The 21,218-nt window shown below is 58.8% G+C and overlaps 1 protein-coding gene across 13 annotated transcripts in view; it reads left to right on the top strand.

Annotated features, from left to right (window-relative positions):
- Positions 1–21,218, top strand: part of TNS1 (tensin 1) — a 172,482-nt gene that overhangs the window by 139,911 nt on the left and 11,353 nt on the right. For 7 of the 13 annotated variants that reach the window (XM_045852543.1, XM_045852551.1, XM_045852612.1 and 4 more), the window contains 8 exons: positions 917–992; positions 4,465–4,557; positions 5,142–5,165; positions 6,945–7,103; positions 12,757–12,955; positions 16,252–17,318; positions 20,114–20,200; positions 21,040–21,171. In XM_045852543.1, the coding sequence (XP_045708499.1) occupies positions 917–992; positions 4,465–4,557; positions 5,142–5,165; positions 6,945–7,103; positions 12,757–12,955; positions 16,252–17,318; positions 20,114–20,200; positions 21,040–21,171 (1,837 nt within the window). Of the gene's footprint in view, positions 1–916; positions 993–4,464; positions 4,558–5,141; positions 5,166–5,738; positions 5,778–6,944; positions 7,104–12,756; positions 12,956–16,251; positions 17,319–20,113; positions 20,201–21,039; positions 21,172–21,218 lie in introns of all 13 variants that reach the window. The other 6 variants (XM_045852569.1, XM_045852586.1, XM_045852561.1 and 3 more) reach the window with 3 other exon arrangements.

The raw sequence follows: 21,218 nt of genomic DNA on the forward strand, positions 1-21,218 counted from the left end.
GTATGACATAGGGGACCGTGGCCTGTAAACTTCACACCAGATGTACAGTCTGACACAGTGGTTTGGTTTTTTAAGATTTTATTTATTTCTTTTTTAGAGAGGGGAAAGGAGGGAGAAAGAGTAGGGTGGGAGAGAAACATCTATATGTGGTTGCCTCTTATGTACCCTCTCCTGGGGACCTGACCTGCAACCCAGGCATGTGCCCTGACTGGGTATTGACCTGGCAATGCTTTGGGTCACAGGACAGTGCTCAATCCACTGAGCCACACCAGCCAGGGCTGACACAGTGTTTCTGAGCTCTTTCTAGATACAAAATTTTTTTCTGAAGATCTGATTTCCGTGCCATAATATTTGCATTTCTGAGACATCGCAGTGGTTTGAGGCAGTAGGTCTTAAACTTCAGCGTGTCTGCAATCACCGAGAGTCTGTTAAAATGTGACTGCCAAATCTGCCTCCAGAGATTCCAGCACTTTACTTTGGGGTGGGCCCCAGGATGTGCATTCTAAATGTGCACTCTGGAACATTCTGATGTGAGCAGAACATGCCCAGTAAAATCCAGGTGGAATCATTATGGGCAGGAATGATTCTAGACACCTTTTTCCTTCTGCCTTCTGCTAGGCCCCGAGTCCCCAGGCCCAGGACCCTTCTCTTTGGCCCTGTTCTGGAATATTTCCCAGGCAGGTGCTCCTGAATTCCACCTGTGCCTTACAGATGGTTTTGCAAAATAGCCACTTTCCATTCTCCTGGCTACAAGGAGTTGCTGGGGCCATGAATGGGCAGCATCTGCATTTGACCTGTGTGTTCACCTGGGCAAGGGTGGGTGGTCAGGTTGGTGAGGGGCTTTGTGGGCTGGTTAGTGGAAAATGCCTTCTTCTCAAGGTTATGACCACCAGCGTGCCCCCTTTTCCTTCCGCAGCCCCATCTGCACAGCTACAAGGAGGCCTTCGAGGAGATAGAAGGGACATCTCCAACTAGCCCACCGCCCAGTGTGGGTAAGAACTCCCCTCTAAGCCTGTCTCCCTTGGGTCTCCTTGGGCTGCTATCTCAACGCTTGCCTGTGTAAGCACCTGGGGCTTGGGGTGGGGGATGCTGGCTAAGTTGGGCAGAGCCACAGTCTGTCCCTAATCATCCTGTGGCTCATGTCACTTCACCTTCCATCCCGCATTTCTCTTCTGTTGTCTACGCCAAATCTAAGGATGCAGCAACACAGTCTAAGGACCCCACTGAGTGACCCGGGGCCCCTGGGCTCTCATGGTGTGGAGTTTTCCAAGTCGTTGAGAGTCTTTGCATCCTGTGTACAAAACCCTCTACTCTAAGGTGACTGGGACTTGCTCGTGTGTCTCTGAGACACTGTTTGACCTTCTTGCTTCTAATGCCCATTTCTGGGTGCATCCAGACACCTCATTTAGTTTCCATCAAGGAAAGAAAGGCCCAGCGTCCTCGGGCTGGCTGAGTCCCCATGCCACCCGTTCCTGGCCTGCAGGCAGGAACATTCAGTCTATGCCCCTGCTGCACTCACTGGAGAGGCAGCCCCTCCAAAGGCACAGGGATTTCCCCCCAGAGAGAAGAAGACTCGGATGAGCCCAGGAGTGGGACAGGGTTCCTTCTTATGGCAGAAGAGACATGCAGAGGAGCTCGGAGAAGCCCTTTGTGGGAAAGCAGTGAAGGACCAATAGCAGCCGCAAAGGACTCAGGGTCTCCGTGAGAGGCCTGGGTCGGCAGAGGAGGGAGAGACGGGTGTTGCTCTGGGATTGGGGTGGCTGGGCCAGGCCCTAGCTGTGTATGCACCTGCCCTGGTGAGAGGGCAGGTGTGTGGGGAGGAGAACTGGAGCTCCCCGTGGGCTCTCCTGGAGGCTGGCTGCTCTGGGGAAGGAGGAACGGGGTGCCGGACCCGGCCTTTGCTCCTGCAGAACTCGTGTTGGCTGCCATGTTGGGTCTGCGGGAGGCTGACGTTGTGACCAGAGGCGTGGCTGTCCCTGAAGCCGTGCTGTCCAATGGAAATGTAACACGAGCCATGTGTGTCATTAAACATTTTAATAGCCACATTTAAAAAATAACAGGAAACTGGAGAAATTAAATGTAATGATCTGTTTTTTATTTAACCCAAAGTATCCAAGCTATTATTTCAGTAAGTAAATCCATATAAAAATATCAATGAGATATTTTTCATTCTTTCAAGAAACTGTGAAAAGAAACCAGTGAAACTAATTGTCATAATAGGTTTTATTTGACCCCAAAGATCTAAAATATTATCGTTTCAACATGTAACCACAGATTGAGATAGTGTGCGTTCTTGTGAGATAGTGTGCATTCTTGTTTCATATCAGGTCCTTGAGATCTCTGTGTCACAGCTCTTGGTTCAGAATGGCCACGTTGCACGTTCTCCGTGGGCCCGAGTGGCTTGTGGCTGCCACCCTGGGCGGCACAAGCCCCAGACAGTCTACGCTCAGGAGACAGCCCGGTGGCCTTTCACGACTCCATGGAATCTCTCTCCCTGGCCTTACCCTTCACCTTTCACACCTACTCCGATTCCACGTCGGTCTGAGCAGCCAAGACGTTGGCCATTTCCCTGTTTGGGACCGAAGTCGTGTGGGACGAGCTTGGGTTGGCTTTGGCCCCTTGTTCCTGTTCCCATTCTTCTCTTTCTCCCCTCACAAGTGCCCTTGGGGCGGGGGTGGGGAAAAAAGTCCGAGGTTTCACCCATGCACAGGGCTGGGAGGGAGGACAGAGGCGGAGAAATGTGAGGAATTTTCCCGGAAGCAAAAGCCTTGCCTGGCTTCAGGGCCACCCCCTCGTCGGCCTCAGAGAAGGGACGGATCCTGGGCGCTGGGGGCATGAGCAAGCAGGGAGCCGGGCGTGTGTGAGGGGAACCCAGAAAAGCCTCCCACACTTAGGGGCAGGGGAGCCCTTGTGGTTGCGCCCTGGGCTGTGGCCTGGGTTGTGGCTCATTCTTCCATAAGTAATTACATTGAGATTCATTCGTGTGAAACATGAATAACTGCTTGATAAGTGTTCATTGCAAGACACCTCTGTGTGCGTGTGTAAAGGGAGAAGGAGGGACAGACGGACACGCAGGCCTAGGCCTGCCCGATGCCTGGACGTGTGTGTTTGTACGTAGCTGCCCCTCTGCCGTGTTTGTGTGCCGGGCCTCGAAGGGCAGAGTGGGGTGGCGTGCAGGAGCGGGCTCCCCGCCGGGCCCTGTGAGTCTCCGTGTTCTCACAGACACCTCCGTACACACCTGTGCACACACAAATGAGTTACATAGGTTACTTGCATTGAGAGATTGTATTTTTAGTTAGTTTCCTATAGGTCTCGCTGTCTTTTGGGGAAGGGACATGGGGCCAGGGAGGGTCCCAGAGGGGCTGTGTGGGGGGTCCTGGACAACTGAGGGTCACAGCTAGTCTGTCGAGGCCTCTGGTGTGGGGCGGGCAGCCCTGGGCCATGGCAAAGCTCCGCGGCTGCGTGTCCTCAGCGGCCACGGCCCGTGCAGGCCCCTGATGACCGAGATAGGAGACACAGAGCTTGTTTTTTCTGCTTCTCCTTGGAGCTCTGTGAGGATATGTGGCAGCTGCCATTGAGAAATCTCGTGACTGGGCGTGACCATCTCCCTGCAGATCAGCTCAAAGTCTGGCCTCTTCCTTGGCTGGTGGGACAAAGCCCGATAGCCCTTTCTGACCTTGTGTGTTATGTGACACTTCTAACCTGGACAGGCGGCTTGGGAGGGACCTGGGGTTTGTGCAGGGAGTCGGTTCTCTTGCGCAAGGATTGTGGAGACTGGGCTTCTCCCTCAGCCAGGACACCGAGGTGTGGCAGGTACAGAGAGCCCCAGGGTGAGAAATTCTCTGTTGCTGGGGTTTGCAAGGGGCGAGCCCTTTGGCTGCGGGCTGGCCTGGGCTCTCATGGTCAGCGTGGTCCTGCTGGTGATTCCTTCTCCCCAACCTGTCCTCTCCAGGACATGCCCTCTGGGCGCCCCGTTTTCTTTTGTTCTCCCCTCAGTCCATCTCTGTGCCTGCTTTAGGAAGACTGTGTGTGTGGGGGGGTGGGGAGGGAAGGAACAGAAGGAACAGTATGTGAGAAAATCAGAGGTGGCCAAAAAGCCCGCTGCGTGTACGTCACAAAGCATGGCACGCGAAGGGACTGTGGTGAAGAAACTAGGGGCCTAGGGAAAGGAGGGGTTGGCTCGTGGTTGAGGCCAGCACCAGGATGTCCTTCCTGACTCACCTTACCCTTTACCCTGTGCAGGTTGCCCCCCACCCCACGGGAAAGGGCAGGGGCGGTGGAGCCGCAGCAGCGCTCCTGCCCTGGAGCTGGTTCCTCTGCTCCTCTCCTGCGGCCCAGCCCTCCCCGGCAAGCCCTCATCCACGGGTGCCCTCCCCCCTGCCCCTCCCCCTCTGCCCCGCACCTCCCCCTGCCCCCAGGACCTGAGACTCACACCCCATGTCTCCTCTCTTCTTTCTGGCACAGTGCGCTCCCCTCCAGGTCTGGCCAAGACACCCCTCTCTGCTCTGGGCCTGAAACCCCACAACCCAGCGGACATCCTGTTGCACCCCACAGGCGGTGAGTGACTCTGGCTGGAAGGGAGGCAGTGGAGGAGGCCAGAGAGAGAGGAGTGGGGGTCGGAGGACCCCCCTGTAGTCCTGGGCAGGACCCAGAGGTGGTGGGTGCTCCAGACCTTCCTGGCAACAGGATGGCAGCCTGGGTTAGTGCCCGTGCTGAGGTCGGGGGTTGAGGGGGTAGATCACTTGGCAGCCTTCCGGCCCCCTGACCTGGGGGGTCAGTGCCGCTCCCAGCGTGCTCTGACTTGGGGATTTGGAGTCCTGGCCTGGGTTTCCTTAGAGTGGGTCAGCTCTTGGCCAGCGCCATGCTCCCCCGTGCCTCGGTATTCCGATACGTGTGTGTGTACACATATGCACACACGTGCAGACAGGCCCCCCACACACACTCGCACCCCCAGGTTCACACCTCCCGCTTCCTCATCACGTTTCCAAGCTCCTCTCGTTCCTTTGGAGGAAGGAGCAAGTGGGGGGCCCCGGGCCCTCAGTGGCCATTTCAAGCAGGCGGAGTCCAGAAGCTTGTTCCCTAGACCCTGGTTTCAGGGCTGGGCTGGGGCTCTGGGGGCCAACCTGGCTTCTTTCCCTTAGTCCCCAGAAGGCTGATCCTGCCAGGTAGGAACGCAATGGCATGCACGTGTGACCCACGAGGACACACGGCCGGGCACAGCCTCCCGTCCAGGAGGTGTCCACATGGCCAGGGACACTGTGTCACTGGGAGAAGAAGGTGGTGGGGGGCTCCTCTCACTGGGCGTGCACACGCCTGCTGGAGACACAGCCCGAGAAAGCCCTGGGGCAGGGCCTGTGGCAGGGATGGCACCACTTGGCCTTGGAGCCGTGGGGGTGGGGCCTGCTGCTCCTGAGAGCCAGGCCCTCTGTAAGCCGTGTGCCTCGAGCACCTGAGCACCTGAGCACCTGAACACCAGAGCACTTGTGCCCTGAGCACCTGGCCTTGCTGCCCCAGAACCCGGGTCCAGTCAGGCTGGACCCTACCCTCACCCTGGGGCACTTCTGTGAACAGTCACCTCTGCCCTGGCCTCACCTCTGCTTTCCCACCTCCCTTTTCTCAGCAAATTCTCTCTCAAGAAATGATCTCTGTTGATTGACCTCTCTTTCCTTTTTGCTCTCCCTCTCCTTTTCATCACCTGCCTCTCTTTGCTCCGCACCCCTCTTCTCATCTTCCCTCAGAGGAGGATGAGGGGAAGGAGGTGACAGAGCTGCCTGAAGGTAAGTGCTGGCCTGCTGTGTGGTGCTTCGGCTGCCCGGGCCTGGGAATGGCTTTTCACACGGAGCTTGATCGGCTGGGGGTTGGGGGGTGGCTCTCTTTGCTGACTGGGTCTCAAGGGACCAGGCACATAGCCTCCTGGTCTCCCTGCCCTGGTGATGACCTGTCACCCTGGAAACTGCCCCAGTCCTGACTGAGGAGCCCATAGCTGGGATTCAGGCACAGCCAGTGTCCAGGTGCCAGTGCGGTGCCACCTTGCTGACAAAACACCCCTCCGGCTGCAGCCACCCCGGCGGCATCCCCGCCAGCCCGCCTGGGGTGCAGCCAGCCCCTCCGGAGGTGAGGGGACTCGCACAGAGGGCAGGGGCCCATCATTCCATTTCCTGGGTGCGCTCCATGTGTGGAGCTCAGAGCAGGGCTCCCCACCTTGGCACTGCTGATTAGGGGAGGCCCGGACCACTCAGGTGCAGGGGCTGCTCTGTGCCTCACGGGGCATGCAGAAGCATCTCTGGCCTCTGCCTGCTACGTGCCAGTAGCACCCACCTACCCGTGACCACGAAAAGGTCTCCAGCATTGCAGATGTCCCCCGGGGGACAGTGACCTCTGCCGGAGCCACTGTCCTAGAGCCATGAGTTGACCTCTTATCAACACAGATGGTGGAAGGTCTGTTTTTCTGGAACTTCAGTGTCTTTGGGGCTTTCAGAAAAGCTGTGGTCCCACCCCCATGCACCTGGGCACCGTGCACATAATTTTGACAGTTTCAAGGAGTTAGCGTGTCTGTGTCTCAGCTTAACCCCTAGTTTAGATGAACTCACTCTACATTGCACACAGGAAAGCAGAAAGAAGATGTGATCTGGTTGAAAGCCTTTAACTTATTAGGAACGGGGTTCAAATGATGACTCAGCAGCAGGTGAAACTAAGGGGCAGCTAGCCTGGGTGGCCTGTGTGGTGTTGTGGCGTCTGCCGTGATGGTGCAGGCCGTCCGTCTCCACCAGGGCTTAGAGGAGGTGGGCATCGAAGCACCTCCCGGCTCTGCCATGGCAGGCCTTCTGACTTCCCACCTGGACCCCAGGGCCGTGTGGCCTGGCTTCCTAAAGACTCCAGCTGGTTTTCTTAAGCTTGCTTCTGGTTTCCTTTGCACTTACCATTTTGATATTCTACCCCCAAAGCGGGCATGGGCGGTGCCACTCCGACTCTGCCACCCCCCTGGCACGGTGGCTGGAGCTTCCATAAAGCTTTGCCCGCTTCCAGCCGGAGCTCAGGCGACCACACCAGGCTGCCTGGGGGTCGCAGAACCAGGCATCCCCAGCAACCGATCCCGGAGCAGGGTGAGTGGCTGCTTGCTCCTTCCTGGCTGCTGGCTCCCTGGGCAGGGACGCCGGGACGGGAGTCTGGAGTAAGCTGGGGCCTGGAGCCAGCGCTAGTTCTCATCTCTCAGACGCCCACCCACACGCTCCTCATGGTTGCTGACTTCATCAGACGGGTGGGACCTCAAACTCTCCCCAGAGGGAAGGTCAGAGGTAGATTGTCCCACAGGCTGACAGGCCCTGGCTGTTTCCCACTTTGGGGTGACACCTCAGAGGAGTGAGCACCCACAGGCCTGAGCTGGGGCCTGCCCCTGGTACATGTGCTTGTGTCTTAGCCTGCCGGGCCCGGGGTCCTCCCACCCGCCTGCATCTGCCGCCCTTCAGCTGCAGTTAGGAGGGGCGGGTTCTGAGGGATCAGCTCCGCCACACCCACCCTTTTCACAGCTGTGGCGCTGAGGTCATGTTTGGAGGGTGAGGGTGGGGGCATCTGCCCAGGGTCACAGGGAGCTGTGGGGCTGGGAGTGGAATTATCTCCTTTCTCCTAATCAAGAGGCTGGTTCAAAGCCCTCCTCCTGCACCCAGGCACCGTGCCCTGGGATTCCAGCGTGGGGGTCGGAATTGCTATTGTAGGCCCGGGGAGTGGGGTGTGTTGGGGGCAGGGAGCTAGGCTGTGGGCAGCCCGTCTCATTTTCCCTGACTCATGTGCTACCCCCAGTTAGACTAAAGCACATTCTTTGCTGACCCTCTGAGGCTCTGCTTGCTTTCCCTGCTGACACTTGGATGGAAAATTAAAAAAAAAAAATGCCTGCGAGGAAAAACGGTCAGAGGTGGAATTCCTCAGCCAGGGGGAAAGAAAATGTGAGGGGACTCTGCCCTGTTCAAGGCGCCCTGCTAAGTGCTTTATATGACCCTGTGCTCTCGTTCATCGAGTCCCTCGGCCGGCACGTGTTCTGCGTGCCTACTGTGTGTCAGGCGCTGTGCCGGGCTCTAGGGGTGCAATGTTAAGCAGGACCGTGGTCCCGAATCTCTTGGAACATGAACAGGAGCCAGAAATAAATGATCACTTAGAATTCCATAGTGAGATAAGGGCTCTGAAGGGAAGGGATGCAGCTTTTGGGGGACCTTATGGCAAAGACCCTGACCTTGGCTGAAGAAGGGAGATGGGACAGTGAGTGACATGAACTCGGTGGAGCTGGGGTGGGAGGAGAGCCTTCCCCACGGAGGAGAAGGGCCTGGGCAAAGGCCCTGGGGTGGGAGTCAGTAGCATTTTCTTCCCCGAGGAACTGCGGAGTCAGTGAGGCCAAGAGCAGAGGGGAGCTGGATGCTGGGACGAGGGGACTCCAGGGGGAGTGCGGTGCAGAGGGAGGTTCAACAGGCAGGGAGAGGACCCTGTGGGGTCATTGTCACATGTTGTCTGATAGTCACAGAAGCACTGAGAATAAGGTGCTAGGAACCCTGTTTCACGGATGAGATGATGCTCAAGGGTGTTAGTGACTCAGGCGCACACAGTCCTCAGGGGCACAGCAGGGACCCTACGACCGGATCAGCGCGTGGAGGCCGCCCCTTGCCATGTGACTGCACGGGGCACACCTCTGAACGCAAACAGTGGCTTCACTGGGCAGGGGGCCCGGGGACTCTGGTCCACGAAGGAAGGGGAGGGAGAAGCCTGCAGCAGTCAAGACAAGGCCGATGTCAAGAATACCTGCCCAGTGCTGCAGGGACGCATGGGAACGGGGCTGTCCAGGCTGGGTTCTGTTTGCCCGGAGGACTAGATGGGGCCGATGTGGCGGAAAGGAAGACATGCTGGACTAGAAATGGCCCCTTCTCAGATCCTCCCTGCTCTGAGATCCTTGGTGAGGGGTGCGCTGTGGCGTCTGGGGTTTCAAGGCGGTGCTGTGCTGTGTAGGTTTACTGAGCGCCTGCCGCGTGCCAGGCTCTGTCCTGGGCACTGGAGGCATAAGGAGGAGTGAGGCAGCCTGGTGAGGACAGAGATGCCCAGAGGCCTTCCAGCGGGAGGGAGGATGCTGAGCAGGGTAGGGACGGGGGCGGTGGCAGCCCAGAGGAGGGGCACGTGGCCCAATTTAAAAGGTTTGGCATCCTGACTTCTGAGCTCCTGGATTGGGACTCGGGGCTCTCTCTGCTTTCTCCCTCTCCTCCATCCACACGTCTTCCTTAAGTTGGAATGGGCGAGCCCCTTCTCTGCAGGCAAAGAGCCTCTTCTGGGAGGCAGAAAATGCACTCGAGGGTGTGGGTGAAGAGGCACCAGTGCCCCCCGCCTGGCGGGGCCGAGACACTCTCGGGCCTCCAGCGGCTCTCAGCCACCAGCAGCCACTTGGAATGGGTTTGGGCTCCAGGAATGTTCTACTCGGAGCACCTTCCCTGGCCCCACCTCTCCCCCGCCCACCCCACCCCCCAGCGCCCAACCCTGTGGCCTCTGGGTGCAGCTGCTCCAGGATTGGAGGAGAGGAGGGAAACAGCAGGAGAGGGTGGAGGGAGGCAGCCGAGGGCCAGCAGGGGCAAAGGCAGGCAGCTGCGGCAGGGCTGCTGGTAAACAGCTAATTGGAATCAGCGAGAAAGAATTAGAAGGAACTTCCCATCTCTTATCACTTGATCCTGGCTGGGCAGGTGGGTGTTCTCATTCCCATTTTACAGACGAGAAGACTGAGTCCCAGAAGGGTTCCGTAGCCTGTCCCAGGTGCCCATCCAGCAAGTGAAAGAAGGGGAGCCCACAAGTTGTCCAGTGTACGGAGGCAGGGGGAGGGAGAGCAATAGACAGGAAAAGGAGACATTTTCAATATAGAAATCCGAGTCTGAAAACGGGAAAACTGAGTTTTGGGCCCAAAAGCTTGGTTTTGAGTAGTTCTGGAGATGGACTCAGAAAATCAGATCGCTTCCCAGAGTCCCTCCCGCTCTGGGCCCACGAGGAGCAGAGACTGAGTGAAGGGGCTTCGCTGGTCTCTCCCTGGACCAGGAGGACGTGGCCGGTGGGGGAAGAGCTCAGACTTCAGAGGCCGTCCCTGAGGGTTTTAGCCAGACCTTCTGCGGGCAGCAAGAATCCCAGGGAATGAGGAAAAGGAGTGTGTGCCTCTTAGGTCCCAGCTCTGACGCACCTCCAGGTGGGCGGGGCTGAAGGGGGAAGACCTCACATCTTTGGTTTGTGGGACAGACACGTGTCTAGGGCCTGCTAGATGCCGGGCACTGCACAAGGGGGCGGAGCGGTCCCCCGCCGTCTCTGTGGGGGAGAGAAGGGGTGCTGGGTGTGATGGGGACCCTGGTGAAGCTGAGAGCCTGGACGCGTTCAGGAGGTTTTCAGAGAGAGCGACTCCAGGCAGTGGGGGGTGGGCTGAGAGGGAGTGCCCTGGGTCTCGATAACCGTTTCTGTGGGTGTGGGGTCCCCTTCTGCCAAGCTGGGCAACCCCAGGACCCCAGCCAACCCCCCAAGGCTAAAGACACTGGAACTGTCCGCTCCCAGTTTCAGGCGGCCATGTGTGCAGTGGGCCAGAGAGCAGGCTCTGGGCCAGACTGCCTGGTTCCCTAGGCCAGTGCTGCCAGTGCTGCCACTTGGTACTGTGTGGCCCAGGCAAGACACTTACGTTCTCCAAATCCTACTTTCTTCATATAACTGTGTGCTATTTTTATCATTATTAATAGCCCTGTGGAGTGGGCTCTTCTCCGGGTGATGGGCTGCTGTTCTGGGCAGCAGCCAGCTCTGGGTGCCCCTATGAGGCTGTGGCCCCCTTCTGGCCACCCTGAGCACTGAGAATCAGGAGACTGTGGCACTAGTATTCATGTCCGCTGTGTGTTCTGGGACAAATTGCTTCACCTCTCTGGGCTGAGGAGATGGGTGAGATCTGTGGTCCTCAAACTTGGTCATATCGTGTCCCCCACGTATTTTTGTAAAGACAGACACGCAGACACGCTTACTCCTTTATGGGCTGCCGCCTCTGGCTGCCCTCGCACTCCTAGAGCAGAGCGAGTGGTTGTCCCAGAGACTGACCGGCCCACCAAAGCTAAGATACTTACTCTCGGGTCCTTTGCAAGAAAGTGTGCCTGCCCTGGGTCAGAGGATCCCTGTAGCATCTCCTGGTTCCAGTAGGACCTTGGGCACAGATGGCAAAGAAACAGTGCTTATGGAATGAAGTGGGCTAGGGCCTCTGTGAGGTGGGTGGGTGGCCGGGGCTGGGTGAGGGGGCTGTTGAGGACACCTCGCTGGCCTCTGCCCAGGTCGACTCCAGCTTTGGGTGCCGAGGTGGCTGGTTCTGTATCTCCCTTCACCCTGTACCTGGAATAGGTTGCTCTGAGCTGTCCCTTTGCAGGCGTCCTGCCCCGCCCCCACCCGCTGGCACTGCTGTTGTTTGGAGGGAACGCTGGGTAGAAACTAGGACAGGCTGGTGGCCTCTGGCTGGAGCTGTGCGCAGACTCCCAGACCGCTGTGAGGGGCCTGCTTGGAAGGGGGAAGGGCCATCCTCGGGCCTTGGCCTGGGTGCGGGGTGTCGGGCCTTGAGGCCACTTGAGGAGCTGTGCCGAGAGGCTGTGCCCCTGACGCCATGGTGGCTGGGCTCCTTCCAAAGCAGGGTCTTCCTAGGACCGAGGGGGTGGGGGCTGTTTGCGGACTCAGCGACCAGCACGGTCCCGGCCAGCAGTGGCTCCCGGAGCCTGGCCTGCCCGGCACCGCACAGGTCCACCCATGTCCCAGGCTGGCCGCGGCAGACGCCCCCATTGCAGGCAGAGTGTGGGTCTGTGCTCGGCCACGTCCCTCCCGGGGCAGACGGGATCGGCGCCGGGTTGGAGGTGGCAGAGGTGTCATGTCCCTTGAGGAGCCCAGGGCACCCTGCTGCTCTCCCCCACCCCCACTTCCTATCAAGGTAGTTTGGGGGCTGGCCTCACAGCGGGGGTTGGACAAACACTGGCCGGGCCTCCGGTCACTTCACTCCCCAGGCCTCAGTGTCCTCATCTTTGTGGTGGCCTTTCTGGCACCTGTCCCTCCCCCCCCTCCCCCGTTCCCCTTAGGATGTTTTGAACACCAAGTGGGGATAATGGTGTCAGTCTCCAGAGGAATGCTAAGTGTGTCAGGCAGGGAGGTGGGTGTGTCTTGGCCTAAAGGGGCTGGGCGTGACTTACTGGCACTGGCCTGCCTGCTGGCTGGCTCGCCTGCTTCTGGGTCCTGGGTGTGAGGTGATGCTTGTGGGAACCCTGGTGCTGCCCTGAGACGAGGGCAAGGCTGGCTGGGACTCTAGGTCCACACTCCAGGGCTGCCCGGGGGTCCTAGAAGGGCCTGGGGGGCTGGGGAGGCAGGGATGTAAAAAGAAAAGCAGCTGTAGGGGATGCCAGCTATGGAGGGGCATCCTTGCTCTGAGGGGGAAGATTCTGCCATGGCTGTGTTCACAGGCAGAACTGGGGTCTGTTGCTGGGAGGCTGCTCTGAGCGAGGCCATGGGGAAAGGTTCTGTGTGGTTCCCACAGCTTCTCCAAGATGCTGGGAGGAGAGGGGGGGACATGGGCAGGCAGGAGCTCCAGAAGTGCCCTTTGTATGCTTGGCTGTCCTTTTGGGGCTGTTCCCCCCGTCCCCCGAGCTGAACTCTGGAGAGGCGGGCTCCCTGGGAGGTTGGAGGGGACCCACATTTCATTCCTATAGCTCTGTGCTAACTAAGTCTCTGTCTCCTGGCCCCTCCTAGAGCCGAGGAGCTACGTCGAGTCGGTGGTACGGACGGCGGTGGCTGGGCCTCGAACTCAGGACCCTGAGTCCAAGAGCTTTAGCGCCCCAGCTGCCCAGGCTTATGGCCACGATACCCCCGTGAGGAACGGCGCTCTGGGCGGCTCCTTCGTCTCCCCTAGCCCCCTCTCCACCAGCAGCCCCATCCTCAGCGCTGACAGGTAAGTGGGGGAGAGGAGCCAGGCCTGGGGCAGCATGGGTGAGGCCCCTTGGATCTGCTCAGGGTGTGGACAGGCAGAAATAATGTCCAGATTGCTGTCCCTCGAAAACCGGGTCATCAGACACTTGGAGGGAGCAGGCATCCCTTGAGTGCCACAGTCCAAGGGAGCTCTGATCCCTGGGCTGAATTCAGTTCCACCATCTAGAGCTGTGCTGCAAGGAGTGGGGGTCCGTGGGGGTACGGAGGGGGACCAGAAGCCTCCCTCTCCCAAAGTTAAAATCTAACATCAGTAATTGCTAGTAGTGAGTGCTTCCTCTGCGCCAGGTACTTTGCCAAATGCTTCCTGTGACTATTTTATTTAATCGTCACAGCAATCCTAGGAGGTAAGTACTTTCAACATCCCCACTTTCCAGAAGTGGAAACTGAGGCACGGAGTGGCGAAGTAGCTGGCTCACAGTCCTGCAGCTAAACGGTAGCAGAAATAGGTTTCAGAGCGAAGGCATCTGGGTGGGAGCCCGCCCTCTGCCTCCTCTCCTCCAGGCCCGGGTTACGGGGCGCGGCACAGGATGGGTCAGAGGTGCCCAAAGCACATGCATCAGTCAGGTTCTCGGAGCTCAGAGCAGGGGGCCGTGATTTCTGGCTGGAGATGCAGGGAGGCCTTCTGGGGGCCGGGGGTGTTTGTGGTGAGGCCAGAAGGTTGAACATGGTGTTGAACGGTGAGGCAGGAGGAAGAGGGCTTTCTGGAAGGACAGCAGAGCCAGGACAGAGGGCCGAGGGGTGTGGATGGCTGAGGGCTCGAAGCTGCAGGTGAGGAGGGTTGCTGTGGGGAGCAAGGAGAGATGTCTCTGTGGATGTGTGGCTGTCATTCTGACTGGGTCAGATGGGGGAAAACCTGGAACTGGGCAGGGGAGGGCTCTGAAGGGGAGGCCCCCAAATTTGGGGTGCAGGGTGGGCTTTATGACAGGGAGAGGGAAGACGACATAGGGGAGGGAGCTTGAGGTCAGCCAGGCAGGCGTGGGAGAGGAACTGCCCCCACCCCCGAACTCTCCCCCAGGACGGGGAGACTCGGCTGTTGACTACCCCGCCCCACGTTCATTCCCCACCGCATCCTGGAATCCCTGGGCTCTGAAACTGCTCCAGCTGCCTCCTCACATTTCCCCAGGGCCCCTGGGGGGCTGGAAATCCTGCACTGGCCTGATGCAGTGTGCCCCCCCCCCCGCCCCAGGTCAGGGCAGGTGGCTAGGGGAGCAGAGGCAGTTTTGCCTCAATTCTATGGATTCTGGCTCCTCAAGCCCAGCATGGACCCCAGTCCACCTTGCCCCACTCCCAGTCTCCTGGTGGAGCAGACAGCTCTGTATCTTGGGAGGTCTGCCTTGGGGCAGAGGGTGTGGCTGTCTAAGGACAGGGAGCTTCCCCACCTGCCAGCAGCCGCTGCTGGTGTTGCTGCTGGTGTTCGGAGAGCCTGGACGTGGGGAAGTGTTCACCGCTCCTCACCCACATCCCTCCAGCTGTCGTCTTAGCTCTTTCCAGGGTTCAGGGAGCTCGAGTTTCTCCTCCGGGATTCATCTCACAGAAGAACTCCGTTTCGGTGTCCCCCACCCACCCCACCCCGCTCAGCCTGACAGGTCCTCCCATGCCTCAGAATACAGGTTGTTTCTCGCAGGAAGTGGCTGTTCCGCTCTGGCCCCTCCTGCGACGTGAGGCCGGCTTTGTCCTGGCCTGGCCCCTGACTTCCGCCTGCCTTTGGCTCTCGCATGATCTCCCCTGCACCCCCCCACCACACACACATCACCCAAGGGACCTGCACTTATCCGACCCCGGCTTGACAACCCTTCCAGTCTCCAGCTCCAGGCCTTGGCCCATCGTCTTATGTAAGGAGCCGCCCCGCCCCTCAGGGCCCCTGGTGCAGAGCCTCCCTGCCACCACCCTGCAGCTGCTGCTCACGCGAGGTCCCTGCCAACCTTCATCCCTCCTGCCATGTCATCGAGGGATAGAAGTCCGTGTCTGGAAAGAATCAGGGTCATCTAAGCCAGCCCCCTCGTTTGTTGCACATGGGAACACTAACAGCAGAATCCAGGTTTCCCAACTCACAGGCCATTGCGTTACACTTCTCTGTGGACTTGTACTTAACTTCAGAGCAGAACCGCTGATTTTGGTTATCCCCCCACGTACAGTCTCCTCTGAACTGAGTTTCCCCAGTCTTAGAATTGGGTTTGACTTCCGAGCTCATCTAATCTAACCTTCCATTGGAGGATAGTCCCTTCACAGCATTCAGGTCAAGAGATCAGCCAGCCTCTGCTTAAATGCTCCTAGTGATGGGAGTCTCATTACTATGCAAGGCAGCTTGCTCCATTAGTAGCCAGGTCCGATGGCTGGAAAGCAGACTTTATAATGAGCTGAGATCCCCTATGAGACTTCCTTGTCTTTGCTTTCTAGAGCAACCCGGGAATGAAAGCCCAGTTCTAACACTCTCCACATTTAAAGATAAGGGTGGCACACCTGGGGAAACTGAATCAAGGTGGGGATGCTTCCAGGACAAACAGGACCCAGGTGGTTCGAGCCCCGCTCCAGGGTTCAGGGATCCTAGAGTTGATGAGAGGACAGCCACCTTCAGTGTCTTTCTTTCTATTTTATTGAATTTATTGGGGTGACATTGGTTACTTATATAGGTTTCGGGTGTTCAGTTCTGTAACACATCATCTGTGTACTGTGTTGTGTGTCCACCACCCCAAGTCAGGTCTCCTTCCATCTCCATTTATCGCCCTGCACCCTCCTCTACCTCCCCCAGCCCCGCTTCCTCTCTGGGATCAGCACACTGTTGTCTGTGTCTGTGAGTTTTTATTCCTTCATCCCTCCGCCTTTTTCACCTAGGCCCCCCAGCCCGCTCCCCTCTGGCAGCGGTCAGTTTGTCCTCTGCATCTACTTGGTTTGTTCACTTATTTTGTTCATCGGATTCAGGCGTCTTCAGTTTCAGTGAAAGGGAGCTCCTCACTTGGACGGGTGGAGCCAGAGTAGTACAGCAGGGGAAGCATGTGCTTTGGGAGCAGGCACAGCCAGACCCGAAACCCTGGTTGGTCGTTTATGAGCCATGGGATCGCCATCCCATTGTTAACCCATCTGGGCCTCAGCTTCTTCTTCGGACGGTTCCACGGGGTGACGTAAAAACCTTGATATTCCCGTGCATGCGAGCGGAGCGTACTGTTGTTGCTCGTGGTGGGAGGGAGGTCTGAGTGTTCACCGAAAGCCTGTTCTTCATTAAAACCATTTGCTGACACGGTCTGCCCTTTCTCTCTCTAGCACTTCGGTGGGCAGTTTCCCATCAGGGGAGAGCAGTGACCAGGGCCCCCGGACACCCACCCAGCCTCTGCTGGATTCCGGCTTCCGCTCCGGCAGCCTGGGCCAGCCCAGCCCTTCGGCTCAGAGAAGCTACCAGAGTTCTTCTCCTCTTCCAACGGTGGGCGGCAGCTACAGCAGCCCCGACCCCTCGCTCCAGCCGTTCAGCTCCCCAGACAGCCAGGCCCGGTCTCAGTTCAATGTAGCCGCTGTGCACACGGTACCCGGGAGCCCGCAGGCGCGCCACAGGACAGTGGGCACCAACACTCCTCCCAGTCCCGGCTTTGGCCGCCGGGCTGTCAACCCAGGCATGGCTGCCCCCAGCAGCCCTGGTATGAGCCACCGCCAGGTGATGGGCCCGCCAGGAACTGGTTTCCATGGTAACGCCGCCTCTAGTCCCCAGAGCAGTGCGGCGACCACTCCAGGAAGCCCCAGCCTGGGCCGGCACCCTGGGGCCCATCAGGTTTCAGGCCTCCATGGCAGCGTGGCCACCACTCCAGGGAGCCCCAGCCTGGGCCGGCACCCTGGAGCCCACCAGGGCACCTTGGCCTCCAATCTCCACAGCAACACAATAGCCAGCCCTGGAAGCCCCAGCCTGGGCCGTCACCTCGGAGGGCCCGGATCTGTGGTTCCTGGCAGCCCCAGCTTGGACCGGCACGTGGCCTACGGCGGCTACTCCACCCCCGAGGACCGGAGACCGACGCTGTCCCGGCAGAGCAGCGCCTCGGGCTACCAGGCTCCTTCCACACCCTCCTTCCCGGTGTCCCCTGCCTACTACCCTGGCCTGAGCAGCCCCACCACCTCCCCCTCGCCGGATTCAGCAGCCTTCCGGCAAGGGAGCCCGACACCGGCCTTGCCCGAGAAGTGGAGGATGTCCATGGGAGACCGAGCGGGCAGCCTCCCCAACTATGCCACCGTCAACGGGAAGGCATCCTCCTCGCCCGTCACCAGTGGCATGTCCAGCCCCAGTGGCGGCAGCACCGTCTCCTTCTCACACACTCTGCCCGACTTCTCCAAGTACTCCATGCCAGGTGGGCCTCCTCTTCACGCCGTGTCTCCCGCTGTCAGGTGCAGCCCGCCAGCCAGGGCCCCCGTCCTGCTCTCTGTCCTGGGCATCCTCTGGGCAGACGACTGTGGGTGGCTGGCTGGCTGGCACGTGGGCCTCAGACGCCTCGTGTGCATACGGGGAGCTGGAGGCGTCCTCAGCGTAAGCGTGCGACGGTGGTGGTGGCGGCTGTGGGTGCTGCTGCTGCTGCTGACGGGGAGTGTAACAATAATGACGGCGTGAGTGTTCCGGGGATCGCAGCCACCACCACTTGGTGAGCACGTGCTGTGTGCCAGGCTTGGAGGTGCATCGTGTCTCATTCGATCTCCCCGCCGTCCACGAGGAGGCAGGCTCAGAGGGCTCAGCCATTTGTCCAGGGCCAGACAGTTCATAAATGGCAGAGCCAGGCTGACGATCCAGGCCCCTGCTACCCCCAAACTAGTGCTCTTAAAGCATGATGGGAGTTGTTTTATCGCATCTCCCTAGCTTGAGGGGTAGGGTGCTGTAGCGTAACTGTGACGATCTGCCTTCCAAACCTGGGGCCTCCATTCCTTCGCCAGCCCTTTGTTCTCACCTTTTGATCCCCACTGTGCGCACACAGCGCACGGGTCTGGCCGCCAGATGTGATAGGGGCCAAGGCCAGGGGTTGGGCATTTCACCGGAGTCTAGTTTCTACCCGCTCGGCTTCACAGAGGCCCTTGCAGGTTTACACACTGAATTCTTCACTCATCAGCAGAACTTGGCCTCTTTGCGTCCACTCTGAGGGCTCCTTATCCAAACACGAAGGTCAAGGCCTCTGCTGATCGGCAGCTTCTCATCCAGACCTGGAACCTGCCTGTGTGCGGAGGGGCCCTGGGGGTGGGGGTGCTGTGAGGCATTCTAGGAAGATTGAGCAAGTCCCGGGCAGCCTGGAATGGGTCCCCGCTGCCCAGATTCTCAGTGTGTCGCCAGCAGGTCCGGCCGAGCCGGGACACTGACGGCGACCCTGCGCGTCCCTGCTTCCTGCTGCCCACCAGAGACATCTGGTTCCCAGCCCCTCTCTTCAGAGGATGCACAGTTTCTAGTAGTTGGGACATTTCCTGTTTCCCACCATCTCCCCTGCTTAAAATAGCCACGGGAGTCAACACAGGAAGGCACATGAGGCTGCAGCCGCCTCTGACAGCTCATTAGATGGGCCCGGCATCCGTGGGGCCGGGCCTTCAGAGCAGAGGGCGGCAGCCTGCGCAGTCGCACGGCCCAGCCGCCCAGCCCAGCCCAGGCGCCCTCCTCGGTGCACGGCTGCCCAGGAAAGGAGCTGGCCTGGCCCCTTGTTGTCCTCCGGGGATGGACCCCAGAAGCCCAGCAGAGTTTAAGTGCCATGTTGACACGGACTGAGTCCTGGACACACAACCCGACCACCCCTGTCCGGTCTGGGTGCTCTGAGCTTTACAGCATTGTCAGTGCAGGCTCCCTCCGCTCCCGCCTCTCGCAGGAAAGGAGAGGAAACAAGCGCAACTGGAACATTCCTCTTCTCCTCTTTGTTTTCTGTTGCGCCAAAGGGTGAAGGAAGAGGTTAGGGAGCGAGGGGCACCCATCCTGATGCCTAGCCAGGAAGGTGTGGTGCAGCCATACTGGGTGCTGCGTCTTCTCGCCCGGGCATGTCTTCCAGAGGCCATTCAATTAGCCATAGAAAGGCTCACCCTATGGGGTGACCCCCTTCTCTGAACCTCACTGTCCTCATGTGTAAAGTTAAGGGGTTGGACCAGATACTCTCAGAGGTCCTTCTAGAACCTCATGTTCAGTGGAATCATCCCAGGTCTGCAGAGGGTCTGGTGGGGCAGAGCGTGTGCCGGAGAAGTAGGGTAGGTGACACCCAGGGGTCGGCTTCCGGATTCTAGGCCAAGCCTCCCCTCCCGGTCCCAGAGCAGGAGTGACCTTTTTGCCCTGTGTGATCCGGAAGGCAGGATTTCCAGGTGGGGAGTGAGGAGGTGGTTGCGGGGACGTGGGACAAGCTGCGTCTTTCTGTCCTGGTCCTCAAGGTCGTTCTGATCAGGTTGGGAGGAAGGGGCTAGAGGCGGGGTGTCTTTGCCTGCGGGAGCAGCTGCAGGACGGGTTTGGTCTGAACCTTCCAGAGCAGGAGGGAGCAGGAGGGAGCTGGGCTGGGCCAGGGCTTTTGTCGGCTCTCAGTGAGGACGCAGCGCCGGCCCTTGGACGGGGAGCAGCCCTGTGCCATGCCGTGGCTGGCGGCCGACAGACAGGAGGACAGAGCTGCTCGAGGTCCCTTTTAGCCATGCTCCGAGGAGGTTGGAGGACACTAACTTTCTGGGGTAGTTTCCTAGGACAGCATAACAAAGTGCCACAAACCTGGCGGCTGAAGACAGCAGAATTTCTCCTTTCACGGTAGTGGAGGCCGGAAGTCCCAGATCAAGGTGCTGGCAGAGTGGGTTCCTTCCGGAGGCTCCGAGGGGGCGTCTCTTCCAAGCCCTTTTCCCAGCCTCTCGTTGGCAGCGCTCGGTGTCTCTTGGCTGTAGACGCGTCTCTCCGATCTTCGCCTCCAAGTTCACGTGACGCGCCCTCCTTGTTCTCCCTGTCTCTTTTCCTTCTCTTATAAGGACACTGGTCGTACTGGATTGGGGCCCATTCTAATCCTGCATGACCTCATCTTAATTAGATCACATCTGCAAAGACTCCATTTCCAAATAAGGTCACGTTCACAGGTACTGGGGGTGAGAACCCCCGCATTTCTCTGGGGTGGAGGAACATAATTTAACCCATAACGCTTTTTTTTTTCTCCTACTTTAGACAACAGCCCTGAGACCCGGGCTAAAGTGAAATTTGTCCAGGACACTTCCAAGTATTGGTACAAGCCCGAGATCTCCAGAGAGCAGGGTGAGTGCTGGGGGGCCCTGGGGTGTGTCCGAGGTCACAACTGGCCACTGCCCACCGGGCCTTCCCTGGGCAAGAAATTTAAGTAGACTCCTTCGTTCTGAAGCAGCGGGTGGTGGTCACGGAGAGGGGCTGGGATCAAGGTCATGGAGAGGGGCTGGGATCAAGGTCACGGAGAGGGGCTGGGATCAAGGTCGGGCAGGAGAGCAGTCCCCGTGGTGGGGGGCAGGGGCGGGGCAGAGCAGAGAGTGTAGACATTCCTTTGAAGGATCCTTAAAACCAGCGGAGTCTTGGTTTCCTGGGCAAAGTAAAAGCCTGGCCGAGATCATAGGAAACTTCACCTCCCCAGCAGCGTGATGTGGGAGGTTGTTGTACACTTTATGGAGAAAACAGACTTGGGATTATGGGGGTGGGGATGAGACCACCTGAGGCCCCCAGGGAAAGCCTGTGTGGAGACAGGACAGGGTGCCGGTGACCACCGCCCCCGGTCACCTCAGACTGCCGTCCATGTTGTAACTATAGTGCCATCGCGCACAACCACAGCGACTCGTGGACGTGCTGTCTGTGGCTGCTTGTTGAGTCGTTGAGTGTTGAGTCGGCTGAGCTGAGTCGTTGCAGTAGAGACTACTTGACCTGCAAAGCCTGATGTGCTTGCATCTGGCTACTCACAGCGAAAGGTGGCCGACCCTAGTGTAGAAAGACCCCGGAGTGCTGGAGTTCTCGCTTTAAAGCATCTCCTGCCACCTAAGAAAGAATGAGGTTCAAGAGGCCGGGTGAGACTTCGGGAGAGCCAGCGCCATCACCTCCTTATTTCCTCTTCTCTCCTCCCCCTCCCCTTCCAGCCATCGCACTCCTGAAGGACCAGGAGCCGGGGGCCTTCATCATCCGTGACAGCCACTCCTTCCGAGGGGCCTACGGGCTGGCCATGAAGGTGTCTTCTCCCCCTCCGACCATCGTGCAGCAGAACAAAAAGGGTAACACTGTCTCTCTGAGCTGGGCCTCAGGACTAGGTGATGGGGAC

Source organism: Phyllostomus hastatus, unplaced genomic scaffold, assembly GCF_019186645.2.
Source record: "Phyllostomus hastatus isolate PE091 unplaced genomic scaffold, TTU_PhHast_1.1 phas_contig_137, whole genome shotgun sequence".
NCBI lineage: Eukaryota > Metazoa > Chordata > Mammalia > Chiroptera > Phyllostomidae > Phyllostomus > Phyllostomus hastatus.